Genomic DNA, 19,408 nt, shown 5'->3' on the forward strand with positions numbered 1-19,408 from the left:
ATTGGTATAGATTTGAATGCTTAGTGATAGCAGCATATTAATTTGAAAAACTGAAATGTTTTCACTGCAGTCGATGTCATAAAAATCAAAATTTCTTGATATTTCCCATATAAGGATACTTATTTGCATAATATGCAAATGAGGCAAATTTGCTAGCTTTTTAAAAAAAGACATTGAACTTATTTAGTCATCATGAACTTTTGTTCAAAATTACTTGCTGTGGACATTTAATTTGTAATCTTTGGATTAATTTCCTAATTTTCTATTTTTTTAAATGGCTAATTTGCATAATATGCAAATTAATTTCAGGCATTGGGATGAATTCTCATGTTTAGTGATATAGTAGCATATTAATGTCAACATTAATGAAATGTTTTCAAGCAATTTATATGAGAAAAATCACAATATCTTGACATTTTTTCCATATAAGGATGCTTATTTGCATAATATGCAAATGAGGTAGAAATTTTTGCACTTTTGAATAAAAACATTGAATTCAGTTATTTATCTTGAGTTTCAATTCAAATTAAATTGTTTTGGACATTTAATTTGTAATCTTTGGATTATTTCCATTCGTTTTCTAAATTTTCATGGCTAATTTGCATAATATGCAAATTTCATAAATTTCCACTGCTTGGATTTCTTGGGACTTTTAGTATGTTGTTTAGGGGACCTTCCTGGAAAGCATTTCAGTGGAATATCTCGTGTTGCAATTAGTGGTGGGTTACCCTCCTATTCTGGCTAGATTGACTGGACTATTAATTGACAATGCTCTTTTATCCTTCATTCAAATATATGGAAATGCTGTACGCATTTTTGGTAACTAGGTGTGCACTTTTTTGTTAAAAAAATAAAAATAACTCATAACTCCCCTAATCTATCCTTTGTTGGAAATAATTGTGGCGGGATTTTACTCAGGGTACCTCCTTGCTCTTTTTGTTGTAGAGTTAGAACGTTTGTGTCAGGGTTTTTTTTTCTGCATCACTTTTAGCATCACTTTAACTTTTTGTTATCTATTTCCCCTTTTTTCATTAATATATCTTTATGTACTTTGTACTAATTTTGAATCATTACAATGCTGTAAATAATTATTCCCCCCCCCAAAAAAAAAGATAACTTTATGAAACATAATTGGCTTAGGGCGTATTTAGAGGGTAATGTGTTCATCATTTCTGGTGCTTGCATTGTCTGAGTAATGATATATATATATATATATAATCCTGTTGTACTAAAACATCCCATTTTCAAGTCAATATACACCAAATATATTTCCTCGCACTTCGAGTATTTATTGTTTTATGTAGTGACATATGCTTTTTTAATGACTATTTCATGATTGCCCCCTTTTAAGGTCTAAATATTAAACATTTCCTGTCCGTGATTGCGTTAGTATTTGTGGACTGGCGAGGTGTCTGCTCTTCATATAAAAAAATTTCAGCTCGCGCTTCGCGCTCGCATCATTTGGTTAGTGAAATATGTATGTTCTTTGTGAATTCCTACAAACAAGCCTTAGAATGCCCCTCTTCAGGTCTGAATTTCAAAAATTTTCAGCTCGCGCTTCGCGCTCGCAATAGTTGATTAGTCAGATATGTATCATGTTCATGATTACAATAACTACAAAAGATGTTTCATGGGTTAGGTCTAATTCTAAAAAAACCAGCAAGCGCTTGCATGGCGCTCGCAATAGATGACTATGGTTAGAAATGTATGCACTTTATGAATTCCCTAAAACAGTCCTTAAAATGTCCCTTTTTCGGGTCAATATATACAAAAAAAAATCAGCTCGCGCTTGCATTGTTTGTTTTCTGAGAGAGGTACGTATCATGATTACAAAACTTTGCTTATATCCTTTCTTACGTCTAAATATCAAAAATTTTCAGCTCGCGCTTCGCGCTCGCATTATTTGATAAGTGAGATACATATCTGTTTAATGGCACCGTCCTTATAATGCCTCTATTAGGTCAGTATACCTGGCCAATGAGCGCGCTTCGCGCGCTCACTAAGTGACTCAACATTTTTGCTGGTGCCCCCCCCCCCCAATGTCATGACCCACGGTACGCCACTGGGTAGAACATCACCTTTTTTATTGTTTGTTATTTGATACATCTGGTTAATATTTCATTTTTTAATTGTTGAAACGCATCAGTATTAATTTCCAGTATCTTTGAACTAAAAAAGTTTGATGTATAATTTGTATAATTATATGAGATATGGATTTATTGTATATTTTATAATCGTATTTCAAATAATTTGTAAAACTTGTTTATGGAATGTGTATTTTGATTTGAGAGAATACAATACAAACATCCCTAAAACAAAAATTCGTGGAGATGTCGTGGCCGAGTGGTCTAAGGTGCCTGACTATACAAAGGAAGTCCGGGGTTCGATCCCCGGCCGGCCGCGGCACCTATACCCGTGAGCAAGGCATTTAATTGACAATGCTCTTTTATCCTTCATTCAAATATATGGAAATGTTGTACGCATTTTTGGTAACTAGGTGTGCACTTTTTTGTAAAAAAAATAAAAATAACTAATAATTCCCCTAATCTATCCTTTGTTGGAAATAATTGTGGCGGGATTTTATTCAGGGTACCTCCTTGCTCTTTTTGTTGTAGAGTTAGAACGTTTGTGTCAGGGTTTTTTTTTCTGCATCACTTTTAGCATCACTTTAACTTTTTGTTATCTATTTCCCCTTTTTTCATTAATATATCTTTATGTACTTTGTACTAATTTTGAATCATTACAATGCTGTAAATAATTATTCCCCCCCCAAAAAAAAAAGATAATTTATGAAACATAATTGGCTTAGGGCGTATTTAGAGGGCTAATGTGTTCATCATTTCTGGTGCTTGCATTGTCTGAGTAATGAGATATATATATATAATCCTGTTGTACTAAAACATCCCATTTTCAAGTCAATATACACCAAATATATTTCCTCGCACTTCGAGTATTTATTGTTTTATGTAGTGACATATGCTTTTTTAATGACTATTTCATGATTGCCCCCTTTTAAGGTCTAAATATTAAACATTTCCTGTCCGTGATTGCGTTAGTATTTGTGGACTGGCGAGGTGTCTGCTCTTCATATAAAAAAATTTCAGCTCGCGCTTCGCGCTCGCATCATTTGGTTAGTGAAATATGTATGTTCTTTGTGAATTCCTACAAACAAGCCTTAGAATGCTCCTCTTCAGGTCTGAATTTCAAAAATTTTCAGCTCGCGCTTCGCGCTCGCAATATTTGATTAGTCAGATATGTATCATGTTAATGATTACAATAACTACAAAAGATGTTTCATGGGTTAGGTCTAATTCTAAAAAAACCAGCAAGCGCTTGCATGGCGCTCGCAATAGATGACTATGGTTAGAAATGTATGCACTTTATGAATTCCCTAAAACAGTCCTTAAAATGTCCCTTTTTCGGGTCAATATATACAAAAAATTCAGCTCGCGCTTGCATTGTTTGTTTTCTGAGAGAGGTACGTATCATGATTACAAAACTTTGCTTATATCCTTTCTTACGTCTGAATATCAAAAATTTTCAGCTCGCGCTTCGCGCTCGCATTATTTGATAAGTGAGATACATATCCGTTTAATGGCACCGTCCTTAAAATGTCTCTATTAGGTCAGTATACCTGGCAAATGAGCGCGCTTCGCGCGCTCACTAAGTGACTCAACATTTTTGCTGGTGCCCCCCCCCCCCCCAATGCCATGACCCACGGTACGCCACTGGGTAGAACATCACCTTTTTTATTGTTTGTTTTCTCTCTCTTGTTATTTGATACATCTGGTTAATATTTCATTTTTTAATTGTTGAAACGCATCAGTATTAATTTCCAGTATCTTTGAACTAAAAAAGTTTGATATAATTTCTTAAGGTTTCCATGGCGAAGAAGAATAGTGTAGTAGGTTTCACGGTACACCATGTATCTTTCTTTCATGTACACAACTTGCATCCTAGCAAAACTGTTGTCAACCTCAGTCAACGTCAGTTGTCTGAGAATGAACATCAGGTCCTCTCATTGGGACTTAATTTTGCTATGGCTCCTAAGCAAGTAAACCGAAAAGAATTCATCCAGAAGATTGAACCCAGCCTCAGACATCTTACTCGGTCTCAATCAGACACAGTGCGTATCCAAATCTCACAAGTACTGACTTCGGTTAACCCACCTCGGCCCAACCTCACCAAAGCCGAGAAGTCAGGCCTTGCTAGTCTCCGAGAGGATAACTCCATTCATATTCTCAAGGCAGACAAGGGTAATGCTACTGTTGTGATGGACAGATTGGATTATGAGACCAAGGTTCAAAGACTACTGGATTCGGGGACCTATAGGAAACTTCCTAGAGACCCCACACCGGCCATCGAACGTAGGGTTAATGATAAGCTCCTCTCTCTCCAGAGGAAGGATGTCTTGTCTAGACCCATTTACCGACAACTCCGGAGCTCGTCTGGTCTATGTCCCATAATCTTTGGGCAACCGAAGATTCATAAACCAGACACTCCACTCAGACCTATTGTGTCTACTAGAGGATCTCCCACGTACGCACTGGCTCAGCATTTGACTTACATCTTACAGCCTCTTGTTGGTCAGGGCGTGCATCACGTGAGAAACTCTAAACATTTCGTTGAGCAGATCTGTCAGATGAACGTCTCTAACAATGACCTCCTTATCAGCTTTGATGTTGAGTCATTGTTCACAAGTGTACCAGTTAAGGATGCTTGCGCCATCATCCTTGAGAGATTGAAATTTGACAGAACTCTCCCTGACAGAACACAGTTGTCTCCTCTAGAGATCCATGACCTGCTTGAAATGTGCCTCAATTCCACCTCTTTCAGATGGAGAGACACATTCTACAGGCAAACGGAAGGGGCTGCCATGGGGTCTCCCCTGTCCCCAGTGGTAGCCAACATGTTCATGGAACATTTCGAGGAGACGGCTCTCCAGTCAGCAACCCACAAACCCAAAGTGTGGCTTAGATATGTGGACGACACTTTTGTGGTTTGGCAACACGGTGCTGAGGAAACTAGCAATTTCTTACAGCACCTCAACTCTCAACACGAGTGTATCAAGTTCACCATGGAAATGGAGAATGAGGGGTCTATCCCCTTTCTTGATACAAAGATTACGAGGACGGCACAGGGATCCCTATCCCATCAGGTTTATCGGAAACCTACTCACACTGATCGGTACTTGAACTATCGTTCATTCCACCACCCATCAGTGCTGAGATCCATCAACAAGACGTTAGTCAAATGAGCGCATGAGGTTAGTGACCAGATCCACCTGAGAGGTGAGCTTGAGCATATCAAACGTGTTTTGAAATGTAACAACTACCCCTCACATAAGATCTGCACTGAGCTTCCCCCCTCGCGGAACCCTCGTGTAGGACAACCCAAGGCGAGAGTCGTTCTTCCATATCTGGGAGCAGCCTCTCACAAAATTCAGAGGATTTTGAGAGAAGCCGACATTGAGGTTCGTCATAGTTCCTCAAATAAGCTTCAATCTGCCCTCACTACACATAAGGACAAGCGCAACTCCAAGGACCTCCCTGGAGTTTACCGAATTCCTTGTGAATGCGGCAAAGTTTACATCGGAGAGACGGGTCGTTCCTTCAACACTCGGATTAAGGAACACAAGGCCCATGGTAGGAGAGACGAGAGGGAAAAATCTGCAATCATCGATCATGCCCATACGCATGATCACCGGATTCTTTGGGATGAGAGTAGACTGGTCACCCGTGTCCCCTACTTGTATCAACGGAGAGTCAGAGAAGCGTTGGAGATTGAGGAACATAACACTGTTCCTCAAGACAGCGGCCTCCAACTCAGCAATATCTGGCTTACCGTTCTAGACAAAGAGGCTAATTTGCCTAATTAGCCTACCCGGACGTTCCACACACGTGTGAGCACTGCAGTGTATGGGCGGAAGTGGTGACTTTTGTCATTCATGCTAATCCTAGCGGGAATGATAACTGACAGCAATTTCCGGTCGTCGCTGGTTTTGCGCGCCCAATTTGTGTGTTGTCACCCACGTCCGCATATGTGGATGTCATGTGACCATTCTAGCCAATCAGAGACATGTACCCTGCGAGATACCGTGCATACGACACTTCGACAGAGTATATAAGGCCTGCTTTTACAAACTTTGCTCTGCAATCATCGATTTGGATAAGAAGAAAGTTGTGCGAATGAGCTGAGCTGCACTGATAGAGCTGCACTGATCTGCACTGATCTGAGCTTTATTTTCTGTGGATTTATATGATTTCGGAACTACTCTTTCAGCAAAAGCGAAAGTCTTATAGATTTTTATCCAACAAGTGTCATTATATTTGAAAACGAGACTCTGAGAAGCTTATGAACCAACTCTTTCGATTCGGACAGCGGATTGGTAAGCCTGTCAGCGAAATTCAAAAGCACATTTACAGTAAACTAACCAACATACTAACAAAACCCAATGCTAACAGTACTTCTAATAATATTCAAACTATCCAAAAAGGGATAATGGAAACGGAAGAAACAGATATTTCTTCGGGAGAAGAAGCATATTATCAAGCCGCAATTGGTAATGTAATGATGACCCCGAGCAGTAATAGAAAACATGGTATATTCCAAGCTCATCTCAATAAATCAAATGATAGAGAGAGTTCTACAGAAGTTGAGAGTGAAATGGAGTGGCGAAAAGTGGAGAGAGAAAAAGAGAAAAGCAAGTACAAGAACTATAAATGAAGACGACAAGAGAGTTAGGAAAGGAAGTTTCGAAAACAAAGAAGGGTCGAGTTCAAATCGTAAAAAGCAGAATATCAGACATGTCAGAAGTGAGAATAAATCTATGATAGTAGAAATAAGAGATGTAGACGAGAATTCAAGCATAAGCAAAATAAGCCCAGCAAAACTCATTAAAGAAATCAACTCAAAGTATGGTGAGGTGAGTAAAATTATGAAAGAAAAGGGAGGCCTGAAAGTTACTTGTATTGATGAAACACAGATGAAAAAGATTTTAGAAATGACTGAATTAATTCACACCCCTGTCAAGGTTGCACAATATATACCCATTACTCAAATCCGTGGTGTTATTCATAAAGTAGATACACTAATCACGGAGGAAGAACTCAATGAACTCTTGAAAGAACAAGGTGTGACGTATGTAAAGAGATTCAATAAACGAATAAACGGTGAATTATCACCAACCCCTTCTGTTCTTTTAGTATTCAAAGGACCAAATCTTCCACACCATGTCTCCTTTCTATACCAAAAATATGTAGTTGATGAGTTTGTCCCTACTGTAACAAGATGCCATAAATGCCAGCAATTTGGGCACATCCAAAAGAATTGTAAGGGTCATTTAAGATGTGTAAGATGTGGTGAGGCCCACACTTTTGAAATGTGCCCCAATAAAGATAGCCCAAAATGCTTGAGATGTAACCTTAATCATTCAGCGGCCTATCAAGGATGTACCTATTATAAGGAAGCAAAAAATATTCAAAATGTCAGCCTGCAAAATAATTTAACTTATGCTCAAGCAACAAAAATATACCATCAAGAAAAAAGAGAAGAAAATCACTCGAAAGATCGTGAATCATCAAACAAGAATATTATCAAACCCCCCAAAGGAAAGAAAATCCCAGATCAACCGAATATTTTGGAAGCTAAAGTAGATCAAATACCAACGGTAAAGAGGTCGACAATAAAAACGGCGACCATATCCACTCAAACAGAAACGGCGGAAAAGTCTGTACAGACAGATGCGCAAGAATTCACTTGTAAAGAGAATAATCATAGGCCTAATGAAGCAGAAGAGTCTGGACCTGTAATTCCCGCATCCACAGAAAATGCTAGAGTCGACTTTCTGGCATTCATCACTTTTATAGTTAACAACCTTGACAAAGAAACTTCTCATTCAAACAGAATTAGATTAGTGGTTGAGGCAGCCAAGCGATGCTTAGACATCAACGAGGTGTCTCCAGAGATGATCCACGATCGTCTTCAGTAATAAAGACAGCTCAAATACAATTAACGCTCGGCCTTTAAATATTTTACAATGGAATGCCCAAAGCATGAATGCTCACGGTCCAGACTTTTACAAAGAGCTAATAGAAAATGTAGAATTAAACTCCATCCCTGCCTTGATATGTTTACAAGAAACATGGTTCACTGATTTTAATATATTAGCAATTCCAGATTTCATCCCAGTAATAAAAAATAGAGGCCAAGGAGGAAGAGGAGGAATTGCAATATATGTGCATAAAACAGTTACTTTCAAAGAAGTCAATTTGCCTCAAATCAAGGAATATCAAAGAATTGACATTTTCACTTATGACAAGGTCATTTCATTAATCAATTATTATAATCCTTGTCAAAAGATAGAATTGCGAGATTTAGAAAATTTGATTGAAAATTGTTCAAAAAACATAATAATTACAGGTGATTTCAATTCACACAACCCTCTGTGGGGTAGCATAAAGCGAGATAGTAATGGGACATTAGTTGAAAACTTTATAACAAAACATGATTTAGTAGTGTTGAACGATGGGACGCCTACAAGAATGGACATCCATACAGGGACAAGGTCTTGCCTAGACTTAACAATTGCTTCGAAGGAAATCGCCAGCAAACTAAAATGGAACGTGCTAGGAAATTTCGGGAGCGATCACAATGTTATCAAGTGCTCACTGCACGAAATAGAATTTGTAGATGATAACATCAATCCTCATGAAAAGAATTGGTCCTTCAAGCACGTAAACTGGGAAATATATCGGGAAAGATTGAAGCATAAATTTAGTAAAATAAAGATATTACATTTTTCACATGATCTGAATATTCAAGATAAGTACAATTTGATTTTGCAGATTATTAACGAAGTGGCAGAAGAAACCCTTCGCAAAGCAGGCAGAAATCGAAAAGCAAAAAACCCAGTACCTTGGTGGACACTAGAATACCAAGAAGCAATCAAAGAAAGAAATAAATATAGAAATCGATTAAATAGACATTTTAGAAAGGATGACTTGGAAATGTACAGGAAAAAGAAAGCATATGCTCAAAAAATAAAGAGACGAACACAAAAGGAATACTGGTTAAACTACTGTCAGTCTTTGAGGAGAACATCCAACTTAGGCAAAGTATGGGATATGGTGAAAGGACTACGAAATGGTTCTGTCTCCAAACATATATTTCCCAATTTATTAACAGGAAACAATACACCAATAGCTAATGCTCAAGAAAAGGCAGAATTGATTGCTAAGGCTTTTAAAACGATCGACAATCGATTAGACAATGACGAGATTATTAGAAGAAATTCATTTGAAAATTTGATACGAAATACGATCGAAGAAAGCTACTCCTCTGAAACACCTCTTAATGATGAATTCACATATAATGAATTAACAAGCGCTGTTAAGGATATGAAAAATTCTGCAGCAGGTACAGATGGTATCAAGTCAATTATGATACAACTCCTACCAAAAATAGCTCTTCAGTTCATATTAGTTTTAATAAACAGCATTTGGAATTCCTCAATTCTACCCACAGATTGGCATTATTCTACCCAGATCCCTGTACTTAAACCAGGTAAAGATCCAACGAACCCTTCTTCATATCGACCCATTTCCTTGACATCAACTCTCTCCAAACTGATGGAAAGAATGGTTAAAAATAGACTCGTATGGTTCATGGAGCGATGCAGTATCCTGACACCAACACAGGCTGGATTTAGAAAAAATAGAAGTTCTTTAGATCAGCTCCTTAGATTAGAAACAGATATACAGAAAGGATTAGCTAACAAAGAGTATGTTCTAGACCCCTGTTACACATACGTTTGCAAGTGGACTGAGGCCGGCCCCGGAGGCGGCTCGACGTATGTGTAACATCAACTTTTTTTGAAAAGCCGGACTGAGGCCGGACTGAGGCCAGGTGGACTCAGTCCACCTCTGGATGTGGTTTGAGGCCGGCCCGAGTCCGGACTCAGTCCCGCAATCGGTAGGTGTAACACCAAAGTGGACTCGGCGCCGGCTTATAAGCGGAAGTGACGCGACCTGTCATCATCAACAATGCATCGGCCGGGCGCGCTTTTGCCATTTGGACCAGGCATGCAGTATATATTATAGGTAAGCCTCGCCCCGAGCGTAAAATTACATTGTTTTTCATCATTTATTGCTTTAAATTTTAATTTCCTCATATCCAGCAGCCTGCACTAAGACACGACATATTCTGTACTGGTGGGCTAAAAGTTTAAACCGTTTATTCCTGGTATTTTCTCCGAACAGAACTGATGAGTGATGGTGACTTGTAATTCAGTCCCATCCCTATATTTCTGTGGGTTTGGGAATTATGATTTTCGATCGTCTGATCATTTCCTGTTTATTTCGATGTTTTTAAATACATCGCTACTGTGATTGCACCATCTGAAGAATGATCATTATTTTTTTGTTGGCGATGATAATTTATCAATACTAATAGACAGACTAAAAACAATAGCCTGGACAGGAGTGCCATACATCATGAGCCGTCATAATTTTTCTCATATGATTATGAAATTATGACTCATCATCATCAGACTCGGAGTCAGACTGTCAGAGTTAATACATCATCTTATGCCTCAAACAAAGTCATCATGATCATGAGGCATGAACTTGATGAAGTATTTAACTTTGATTTTGAAGGCATGGCCAGGGGCAGGCCAGGCCATGAGACATGAAACTAGACAATTGCCATTAATTATTTCAAATGCCAATAATCCACTCAGTCGGAGTCGCACATAGTCAGAAATTGGACATGAAATATGTCGCTAGACATTGAAACAAATGAGTAGGGTCTAGATCTACATATAAAATAGTGTCTGCCTGTAAAATCCCCACAAAAAAGAAGTAGACTAAAATAAGTAGATTCTAGCGGTGAGTGCATAAAACAATGTTAATACAGATTACAGTACAATAATATACACAACTCTAACTTCGAAGTCCTATCCCTAACCAACCAAAGTCATCAGGAGGCCGCGTACTCTAGGATGGACGCCGGGGTCTGCGAACCCTAACCCTAGCTGTAACAGACTCTGCGTACCTTACTATTATAGTATTAACTGTCTCTATAATTAACACTCTAGGCCTACCATCTCTAAATGATCATTAAACCGTCTCTAAAATTATCACTAGAAGCAAATTGTATTAAAAATTGTATACATTAACAGATTAACACGTGATATGATAACAAAAGAAACTTGTAAATAAAGTATGAATAAGTTCTTCTTCCACCGGTATTCAGAGATCAGCGGCTGGCCACGTGTTAGTTGCCGAGCTGTAGGAGTTTATCTTGATGGACTTGATAGATTTTTAGAATATTATTTCCCATATTTTGTATACTATATGGATTTCTAGATAGTTATTTTAGAAAGTGATTTCCCATATTTTGTATACTTTATTTATATTAGTTATGTCATTCTAAGTCATACCCATATTTTTCAATTGTTTTATTCAATTTTAGTGATGGGTACATATGGAACTTTAGCGGAATAATTTGTCCATCGATCATCAAATGTTACATAGCAGGGGGAGAAGGGCCTTCATATATCTAGGTGGTCGATCAATCTGAATCATTAAATTTGAATTTTTGATGATATTCATGTCAACTGTCCCCTGACAAGAGAAGTTGTTGACAAGATCAAAAATCCTAAAAGGTGATTAATAGATGTTACACATAATTTTATATAATAATTTTACCACATCGTAATCTTTGTGGTTACCATTATTAATTTGTATTTGTATTTGTTCTCTCATTTTAGATCAAAATGGCACCAACAGGGAGAGGGAGTCTGTGGGAAGATGTGGAGACGCTGTGCCTCCTGAATATTTGGCGGGAGAAAAACATTCAAGAACAGATGGATGGCACAGTAAGGAACAAAACGGTATTTCGTAAGATATGCCAATTGATGAAAGAAAGGGGGTTCGAAAGGGCAGAGGACCAAATCAAGCGGAAAATTAAACAACTAAGAGCGTCCTTCCGAAAGACGGAGGACAATAACAATCGATCAGGCAGGGGGAGAATTACATGTAAATTCTATAGCGAACTGCAGGAGATCTTTGGGGGCAGACCAGAGACTGCACCAGTTGCCATTCTGGCGTCGCAACCAGAGGAGGAGGATCAATCTGAGTCGCTAGACTCGGTGGACTCTGATTCACTGCCGAGAGAGGAGGAGGAGGATGGAGCCGAAGAAGATAGAAGTATAACGGATGATGAACTGGAGGAAAATGATGTGGAAGCACCAACAGAATTGGGTAAAGGATTCCTCTTCCTTTTTTCATTTGTAATCACATATACATGTTTATTTGTATATACATGTGTAATTATAAAGACTAATCCTTTTTGGCTCTTACCCTCTCAGTGTGAGCATTTAAAATAAACATTATTGGTATCATTATATTGTCTTGATGTATCATTTTATACTGAGTAATATGAAAGGAACTGATTTGAATTTAATAAAATAAAAATGTATTGAAAGTTAGCCTTTGTTTTAAAATGTTTTTACTTCAGTGACACATAACAACATAAAAATTAGTTCCCCTTCATTTTATGCATAAAAATGAAATGTTTATTATTGTAGTCACTTATTGTAATCGCTTTTCTATCCCTCATTTTCTTTAGTTGGCAATTTTCCACCGGAGGATCTAGAGGGACCTTCAACATCATCTGCTAATGGACGTAAGGCAACTGGTAATATAAACAGATTGTTTCCATACATTTGCTTATTTATAGTTCATATGATATTTGAATTCGATTCAGCAAATTTTCAAGAAAAGGGGCCTTTTACATCCCGTTGATGTTGCTTTCATGCAGTATGATTTTTTTTTGCAACTCAAGGTTTTCTCACTTGATTTGTTGTATTAGCTATTAGAAGTGTGATATTGCATGCCTTATGTCAAATACAGAAAAGTATGTGTGTAACAAGTTGAAAGAAATAAAATGATTGTATACCTTTCTTACCGCTATCACATTTGATTGATTTTTTTTTATTTACGATGTATTTTATACTACCTACTTCATAACAGGGGAAAAGCGGAAGAAATCAAAGCTGCAGGAGTCCTTCGGACTGATAGCCAAGGAGATAAAGACACTGGAGGAGGACAGTACAAATGCCTTCAATGCTAGGGAGGATCGGTTCATGCAGCGCCAAATGGAGTGGGAGCGTGAGCTCCTAATGAAGGCACAGCGTACTGAAGAAAAAAAACTAGAGGAGAAGGAGAGGAGGAGAAGAGAAGAGAGGGAGCATAGAGAGCAAGAAAAAGAACGTGATAGACAGCATCAACTCCAAATGCTTCAGGCCTTAATGGCTGGTATGCGGCAGTCGTCAACTTCAATGTGGCAGCAACAGGGAAACAACTCCCAGTCCGGTCCAGAGCGGTCTCCAAATTCCTGGCCCTACAATCACGATTACACTCCACTGTAATTGTTACAAACATAATGCATTCTTCAAGTGGAGGAGTGTGTGTGTTTGGAATTCCCACGGTGGTAAACATGTATTTGTCATATGAGATGACACTTTTCAGGATTTTTGTTCATCACAATTTCTTTCCTCAGTACTTGTTGCTGCATATCATTCACCTGTACTCTTGCCATGCTGAAACCCTTGTTTTTACTTAGCCATCCATCTCAGTGCTGCCAGAATCATTGCCAAGGGCAAGGGAATTTACATGTAAATTGTAGATGTTAGTACTTTTTGTTCTTAGCACTTATAGATTTTTATAAACATATAACTTTGTTTTTATGTAGTTCTTTTTACATCAAGTAACCATTTACTTGCTATTGGAACTTTTGTACATCTGTATATAAACATTCATTTTTATTTTTTCTTCTATTCTATGCATAACTTTTGAATGGACTATGTTTTATTGTTGTTCTTAAATAAGATCTATATCAACCGCTGCCAACCCTCATTTTGTACCAATTTGATATTGCCAAAGAAAGTTGAGTCACAACTTGAAAGTGTAAAGTATTATATCTTTTTACTGCTCATTTTTGTCAGTACCTGTTATCTTGCAATTACTGTACATGTATAAAACAGGTTATATACATATGCATTCACACAAAGTTACAAAGTCTATTTGCTATTTAAGCACACATTTCTACATGTGAACTTTTGTACATCTACAGTATATATAAACATTCCATTTTTATTTTGTCTTCTATTATATACATACCTTTTCGAATGACTGTTTTATTGTTCTTAAATAAGATCTATATCAAATGCTGCCAGCCCTCATTTTGTACCAATTTGATATTGCCAAAGAAAGTTGAGTCACAACTTGAAAGTGTAAAGTATTATATTTTTTAACTGCTCTTTTTGTTAGTACTTGATATCTTGCAATTTCTGTACATGTATAAAACAGGTATATGCATTCACACAAAGTTACAAAGTCTGTTTGCTATTTAAGCACACATTTCTACATGTGAACTTTTGTACATATACAGTATATATATATAAACATTCCATTTTTATTTTGATCTTCTATTATATACATACCTTTCAAATGACTATGTTTTATTGTTCTTAAATAAGATCTATATCAAACGCTGCCAACCCTCATTTTGTACCAATGTGATATTGCCAAAGAAAGTTGAGTCACAACTTGAAAGTGTAAAGTATTATATTTTTTAACTGTTTGTTTTTGTCAGTACTTGTTATCTTGCAATTACATGTATAAGATGGGTTATATACATATGCATTCACACAAAGTTTCAAAGTCTATTTGCTATTTTATCACACATGTCTACATTTTTGTTTGTCATCATTGCATTTGCAGTACTTTTCAAAAACTTTTCCCCCCTTTTCTTTGTATTTATTAAGAAAGAAACTGTATATTGGCAATAAAACGTTACCAAAGTCTGCCTTTCGATAGTGCCAACTAATTTAAACTCAGGACATAATTGTGGTATATTTTATAACTTTTCAGTTACTATGTAAAGAAAATTGCACTTTGTGAATGCATTATGCAAATATTGCACTTTTATGTTTTACTTTTTATGTACGTGTTCATTATTCTCTGAATAATAAATAATTTGTTTGGTATATTTCCAGTCTTCTTGCCTGATTGCATGTGTGACCTAACCCTATACCTTTACCTCTGTTAATACATTGTCTACCTAGATCCAGTCAAATGATTGGCTGAGCATGCTTTTCATGGGGATTTGCGAAACAATGCAAACAAAATATGGATGTTATTTTGATCGTTCAAAGCAAATCGGCTCTTTAACAAAAAAGACTATCTTATATATACATGTATTTGCAAAGCTTATAGAGTCAAGGAAAGTGTGATTTAATCCTAAGAGAATATAATAATAGAGGTGCCATATGTCATCTTGCAAGAGTTGAAAGATAACATATCTTGGCATCTCGGGTATTAATTTCTCCTCTTTGGAAAACATCACATTTTCCAAACACTACATGCTTTGCAGAAAAATAGTCCCTCTTGGAATATTTAAGCATTTACAGGCCCAACAAAATTCTATATTACACCCCATGTCAGTCAAAATAATGTTGTAATATAGTGACCTAAATTGCCTTTTTGGTACATGTACTATGAAACTTTTTGTTTAAATTCTGTATCTTTATACTTCATAATTTGTTTAAATTTTTTTTAAATAAAAAATATTACCTTTTGATTCTACAATGTTAAATGGACAATGATACATGTTCCAGCCCCCCCCCCCCCAGAAAAAAATGGACATCAACAAGACAAACTATAACACCTGGGGTACCCCCCCCCCCAAGATTTCTGTGTCTGCCACTGACATGTACTTAATGTGTTTTCTAAACAAACTAATCAAATATGAATAGGAATCAAATGGGGACATATTAGTTTCTATTCAAATTCTCAGAATTGAAGAGAATCTGAAGGAAAAAGATGAATAGAATCTATTCTAAATAAGAATAGAAACAAATATGTCCCCATTTGATTCCAATTTAGATTGGTTTGCTTTTAGAGTGTTATAATACAGAAATAATAGGATAGACCCTTAGCTGAATTCTTGATGTTTTTTCTTCTTTTTATTCATTATCGGAGGCATGTTGTATTTAACATATACACAGAAAATACCTAACAATTTTGAACTAAAAGTGGTTAGAGAAGAAAAAACGACATATATGTACAAAACAGCTATTTCATAGTGGTTGAATACAATCCAATATAATCACATAGCTAAAGAGATAATGACCACTTGCGCCTGCCCCCAAGCAATTACTACTTATCCACATGGGTTTGAAGATAAATCATGTTTATCTGGTATTGTTTTATATACATTATACATTTACCTCTGTAACCTTTGTTTGAAATTCCTCTCCAAATGAATACTTGTTAGCACATTGAATACAAGAAGCAAATAGTACAAGATATTATGATAAAAGAACTACAAATAGGTAATGTTTCATGTGTATTAACCTCTGTGTCCTTTGACCTACATAACCCTAAACAAAATTAATTCATCTTCCCATGATGAGGCATGCTGGTGTCAAGTTTAAAGTGCATCTTTTAAGATTAATGATTGATATAAATTATCGCATTGATGAAATAGCAAGAAAGTCACATGGACAACAAGAAAAAAAATAATGCTTCTGGCACTATATTTGCTTGAAAAAATAACAATACAACTGCATTTTACCTCAAATGAAATAACATAACACAAAACTGGCTTTTGAATGGGCACAGGATAAGATGGTTAAAATGTGTTCATCACTTGTAGATCATATAGGCACATGAATTTGAATTTGAATATTCGGTTTTAAAACACTTAAACTTATGTCAGTCATAACAGGGAAGAAACACAAGATGAAAAGAAGATTGCAGTGTGCTATGCTACTGGTCAGATGCATTGCTATGTCAGTGCATACATTAACCTCTGCTATGCATACCTAAAGCCCCCAGCTATGGTTGACAATAACATAAACCCAGTCTTACTGTATCCATGGATTGGGAAAGAGACTGATACAAAGAAGAAAAAAAAATCATTCTAATTAATTGACAATCTTCTGGCCCTGATAATCTTATCTGCCATAGGCCTACCTTAAATTTACTACTTTTTCATCACTCTGTATAGTAAAATATGAAACAAATGACTTGGTGAAATAAAAGCATATTATTAAAAAAAAAAAAGATTATTCATTACAAAAAGGCCAACCATCTACTTTAAAATGGATTATAAAAAAATAACAGATTTGCATTTTCTCAATAGTCTATTATGAATGATTAACATAAATTAATAATTAAAAAGGAAAAACAAAGAGAAATGTCCAAGAGAGAAAACTCTATTCTTGATAACTGTTTTACATTACAAAACAGAGGCTACATAACATTTTCAATCATGAGGGCGGGGGTTGGGGGGGGGGGGGTCATTGACTAACCGAATGAATGAGTTCATTTGAGGCTCTGTTTACACCTGTGGAATATCATTAACAGTGGTTGAAGAAATGCATAAAAAAAGTTACCTAACATACTGAACAAGAGCATCACGCACTACAGATGCTGATGGTGCAGGCCTTTGATTTGGCAAAGGACAAGGTGGCTGAAACTCTCGTAATTCATGAGCAACATCAAGCCACTCGTCATCTGGCTCATCGGACTGCATCTGACAAAGGTTATGCAAGGTACAACACGCTCCAACAATATTAGTTACGTTCTCAAGAGCGCTGTCATTGCGCTTCAATAAGCATCTCCATCGCCCCTTCAGTCTACCAAAACTACCTTCGATGACCATTCTCGCCCTGCTGAGCCTGTAGTTAAAGTTAGTCTGATCTTCAGTCAGACGACCATTATCGGCAAAACCTTTCATTAGCCATGGCAGCAGTGGGTAGGCAGGGTCCCCAAGTATCATCAGCGGAACATCTTGGCCATTGATGTTTCTTGTCATCTGGTCAAAAACAATGTATTGAAAATGATAATAATGAAATATAATCATTTAATAATATTAATAACATCAATACTAAGTAGAGGTCTATTTTAATATCATGAAGATGTTTAGAAAAATATATATTAAAATTAATTCATTAAAATACACATTGATCATGCTGATGAACATGCAGGCCCGTAGCCAGGGGGGGGGGGCACGTGCCCCCCCCCCCCCCCAAGATCACACACCCATCCTTATAGACCCCTCCCCAGGACGTTGATCAATTACATGTATGTGCCCCCCAAACATCAAACACTGGCTATGGCCCTGCTGATGAAATATCAAAATCACACAAACCTCAGTGTTTTTAGATGAATAGGTGGAGCAAACTAATGGTAGCCTATTATTACTTATGAAATTTTAAAAGAAGATCTACCCTTATTCTAGGCTTGATTTCTCTAGGTTTATTTATTGTTTTAAATCCTTTGTTTATATTATCCCTTTAAAAAAATGAAATGTGCATGTTACTATTGACTTGTAGATCTATGAGATTTTAAATGATTGTAGTCTATCATAATCTTTTGTGGCTTAAATCTTTAATAATAAAATGAAATTTAATTCAAGTTTTATAAATTAGATTTAAAAGTAAACGTACATTTGGAAGCAGTTCTCCATTTTCCGCTCTTCGGTGAAAAGAAGAGTTTGCCAGCACCCGGGCATCGTGGCAGCGTCCTGGCCATCCTACCATGATATCTGTGAACATGTACTTATGGTCACAAACTGCCTGGAGAATGACAGAGTACCATCCCTTTCGATTATGATAATCAGCATGGTAATTAACAGGTCCAATTATAGGGATATGGGTTCCATCAATGGCACCTGCAACTTGGGGAAACCCCATGTCCTCGAACCCCTGAACAGTTGCCCGTAATCTATCTCCAGAAGGAAAGGTAATATATCTTCTCATTAGTTCTTGTACAATTACAAGGCAGGTGTCGTTGACGATGACATTGGCGGTACATCTCGCTACCCCAAAAAGATGCCCGATTGTTCGATACTCGCAGTTTGTGGATAAACGCCACAGAGTTATGGCAACTCTCTTTCTGACACAAACTGCTTTACGCCATCGTGTGTTTTGGCGACGAATAGCCGGTGCTAGCTCACCACACAGAAAATCAAATGTCGACTTGTTCACACGGAAATTTTCACGAAAATCTCTTGCCGTGAATCTCCCTTCCACTATCCTCTCCCAGAAATGTCCAGATCGCTCCTTCATCCACACACTCCTTTCCACGGTGCAGGCAAACGTTATAGCACATAACAAAAAATAGTACCGTACTCGCCGACGACGTGCTTCAAACTCCCGGAATCGCCTTTTTTGAGCACGTCGAAATTCCCTCCTTCGATCAGAAATAATAGTTACGATATTCTTAACCTTCATAATGCAATTATATAAACAAAATATGGAGGTAAGATATGTGTACGGATCGGTCGCGATGTCGATGAGATCCAATGCAATTAAAAAGACCTGCAAACCGCGCGA

General features: G+C 37.0%; 2 protein-coding genes and 1 long non-coding RNA gene across 4 annotated transcripts; 2 read left to right on the plus strand and 1 right to left on the minus strand.

Moving 5' to 3' along the window:
• The first annotated feature begins 2,652 nt into the window (after positions 1 to 2,652).
• On the plus strand, positions 2,653 to 9,439 carry LOC135158567 (uncharacterized). The gene has a single exon (XM_064115453.1). The coding sequence runs from the start codon at positions 3,884 to 3,886 to the stop codon at positions 5,255 to 5,257; it is 1,374 nt and encodes a 457-aa protein (XP_063971523.1). The 5' UTR covers positions 2,653 to 3,883; the 3' UTR covers positions 5,258 to 9,439.
• Positions 9,440 to 9,802: 363 nt separating this feature from the next.
• On the plus strand, positions 9,803 to 13,756 carry LOC135158565 (trichohyalin-like). 2 transcript variants are annotated; one of them, XM_064115452.1, is made up of 4 exons: positions 9,803 to 10,100; positions 11,771 to 12,263; positions 12,631 to 12,699; positions 13,035 to 13,756. In XM_064115452.1, the coding sequence occupies exons 2-4, from the start codon at positions 11,777 to 11,779 to the stop codon at positions 13,430 to 13,432; spliced, it is 954 nt and encodes a 317-aa protein (XP_063971522.1). In that variant the 5' UTR covers positions 9,803 to 10,100; positions 11,771 to 11,776; the 3' UTR covers positions 13,433 to 13,756. The 2 variants fall into 2 exon arrangements, with proteins under 2 accessions (XP_063971522.1, XP_063971521.1); XM_064115451.1 differs by having other exon boundaries at positions 9,803 to 12,263.
• A 2,252-nt stretch (positions 13,757 to 16,008) lies between these two features.
• Positions 16,009 to 19,203, minus strand: LOC129260258 (uncharacterized). Its single transcript, XR_010297333.1, has 2 exons — positions 18,521 to 19,203; positions 16,009 to 17,886 (listed from the first exon to the last, which is right to left on the minus strand). It is a non-coding gene; the product is annotated as an uncharacterized LOC129260258 (long non-coding RNA).
• Between the last annotated feature and the right edge of the window lie 205 nt (positions 19,204 to 19,408).

The sequence above is a fragment of the Lytechinus pictus genome, unplaced genomic scaffold, assembly GCF_037042905.1.
Source record: "Lytechinus pictus isolate F3 Inbred unplaced genomic scaffold, Lp3.0 scaffold_56, whole genome shotgun sequence".
NCBI lineage: Eukaryota > Metazoa > Echinodermata > Echinoidea > Temnopleuroida > Toxopneustidae > Lytechinus > Lytechinus pictus.

Bases quoted from the DNA above. Each gene is read 5' to 3' on its own strand.
- LOC135158567 (XM_064115453.1), top strand. From the start codon at position 3,884: ATGGCGAAGAAGAATAGTGTAGTAGGTTTCACGGTACACCATGTATCT.
- LOC135158565 (XM_064115451.1), top strand. From the start codon at position 11,777: ATGGCACCAACAGGGAGAGGGAGTCTGTGGGAAGATGTGGAGACGCTG. The intron at 12,264-12,630 runs GTAAAGGATTCC...CATTTTCTTTAG, and splicing joins GGAAGCACCAACAGAATTGG to TTGGCAATTTTCCACCGGAG. The intron at 12,700-13,034 runs GTAATATAAACA...ACTTCATAACAG, and splicing joins TAATGGACGTAAGGCAACTG to GGGAAAAGCGGAAGAAATCA.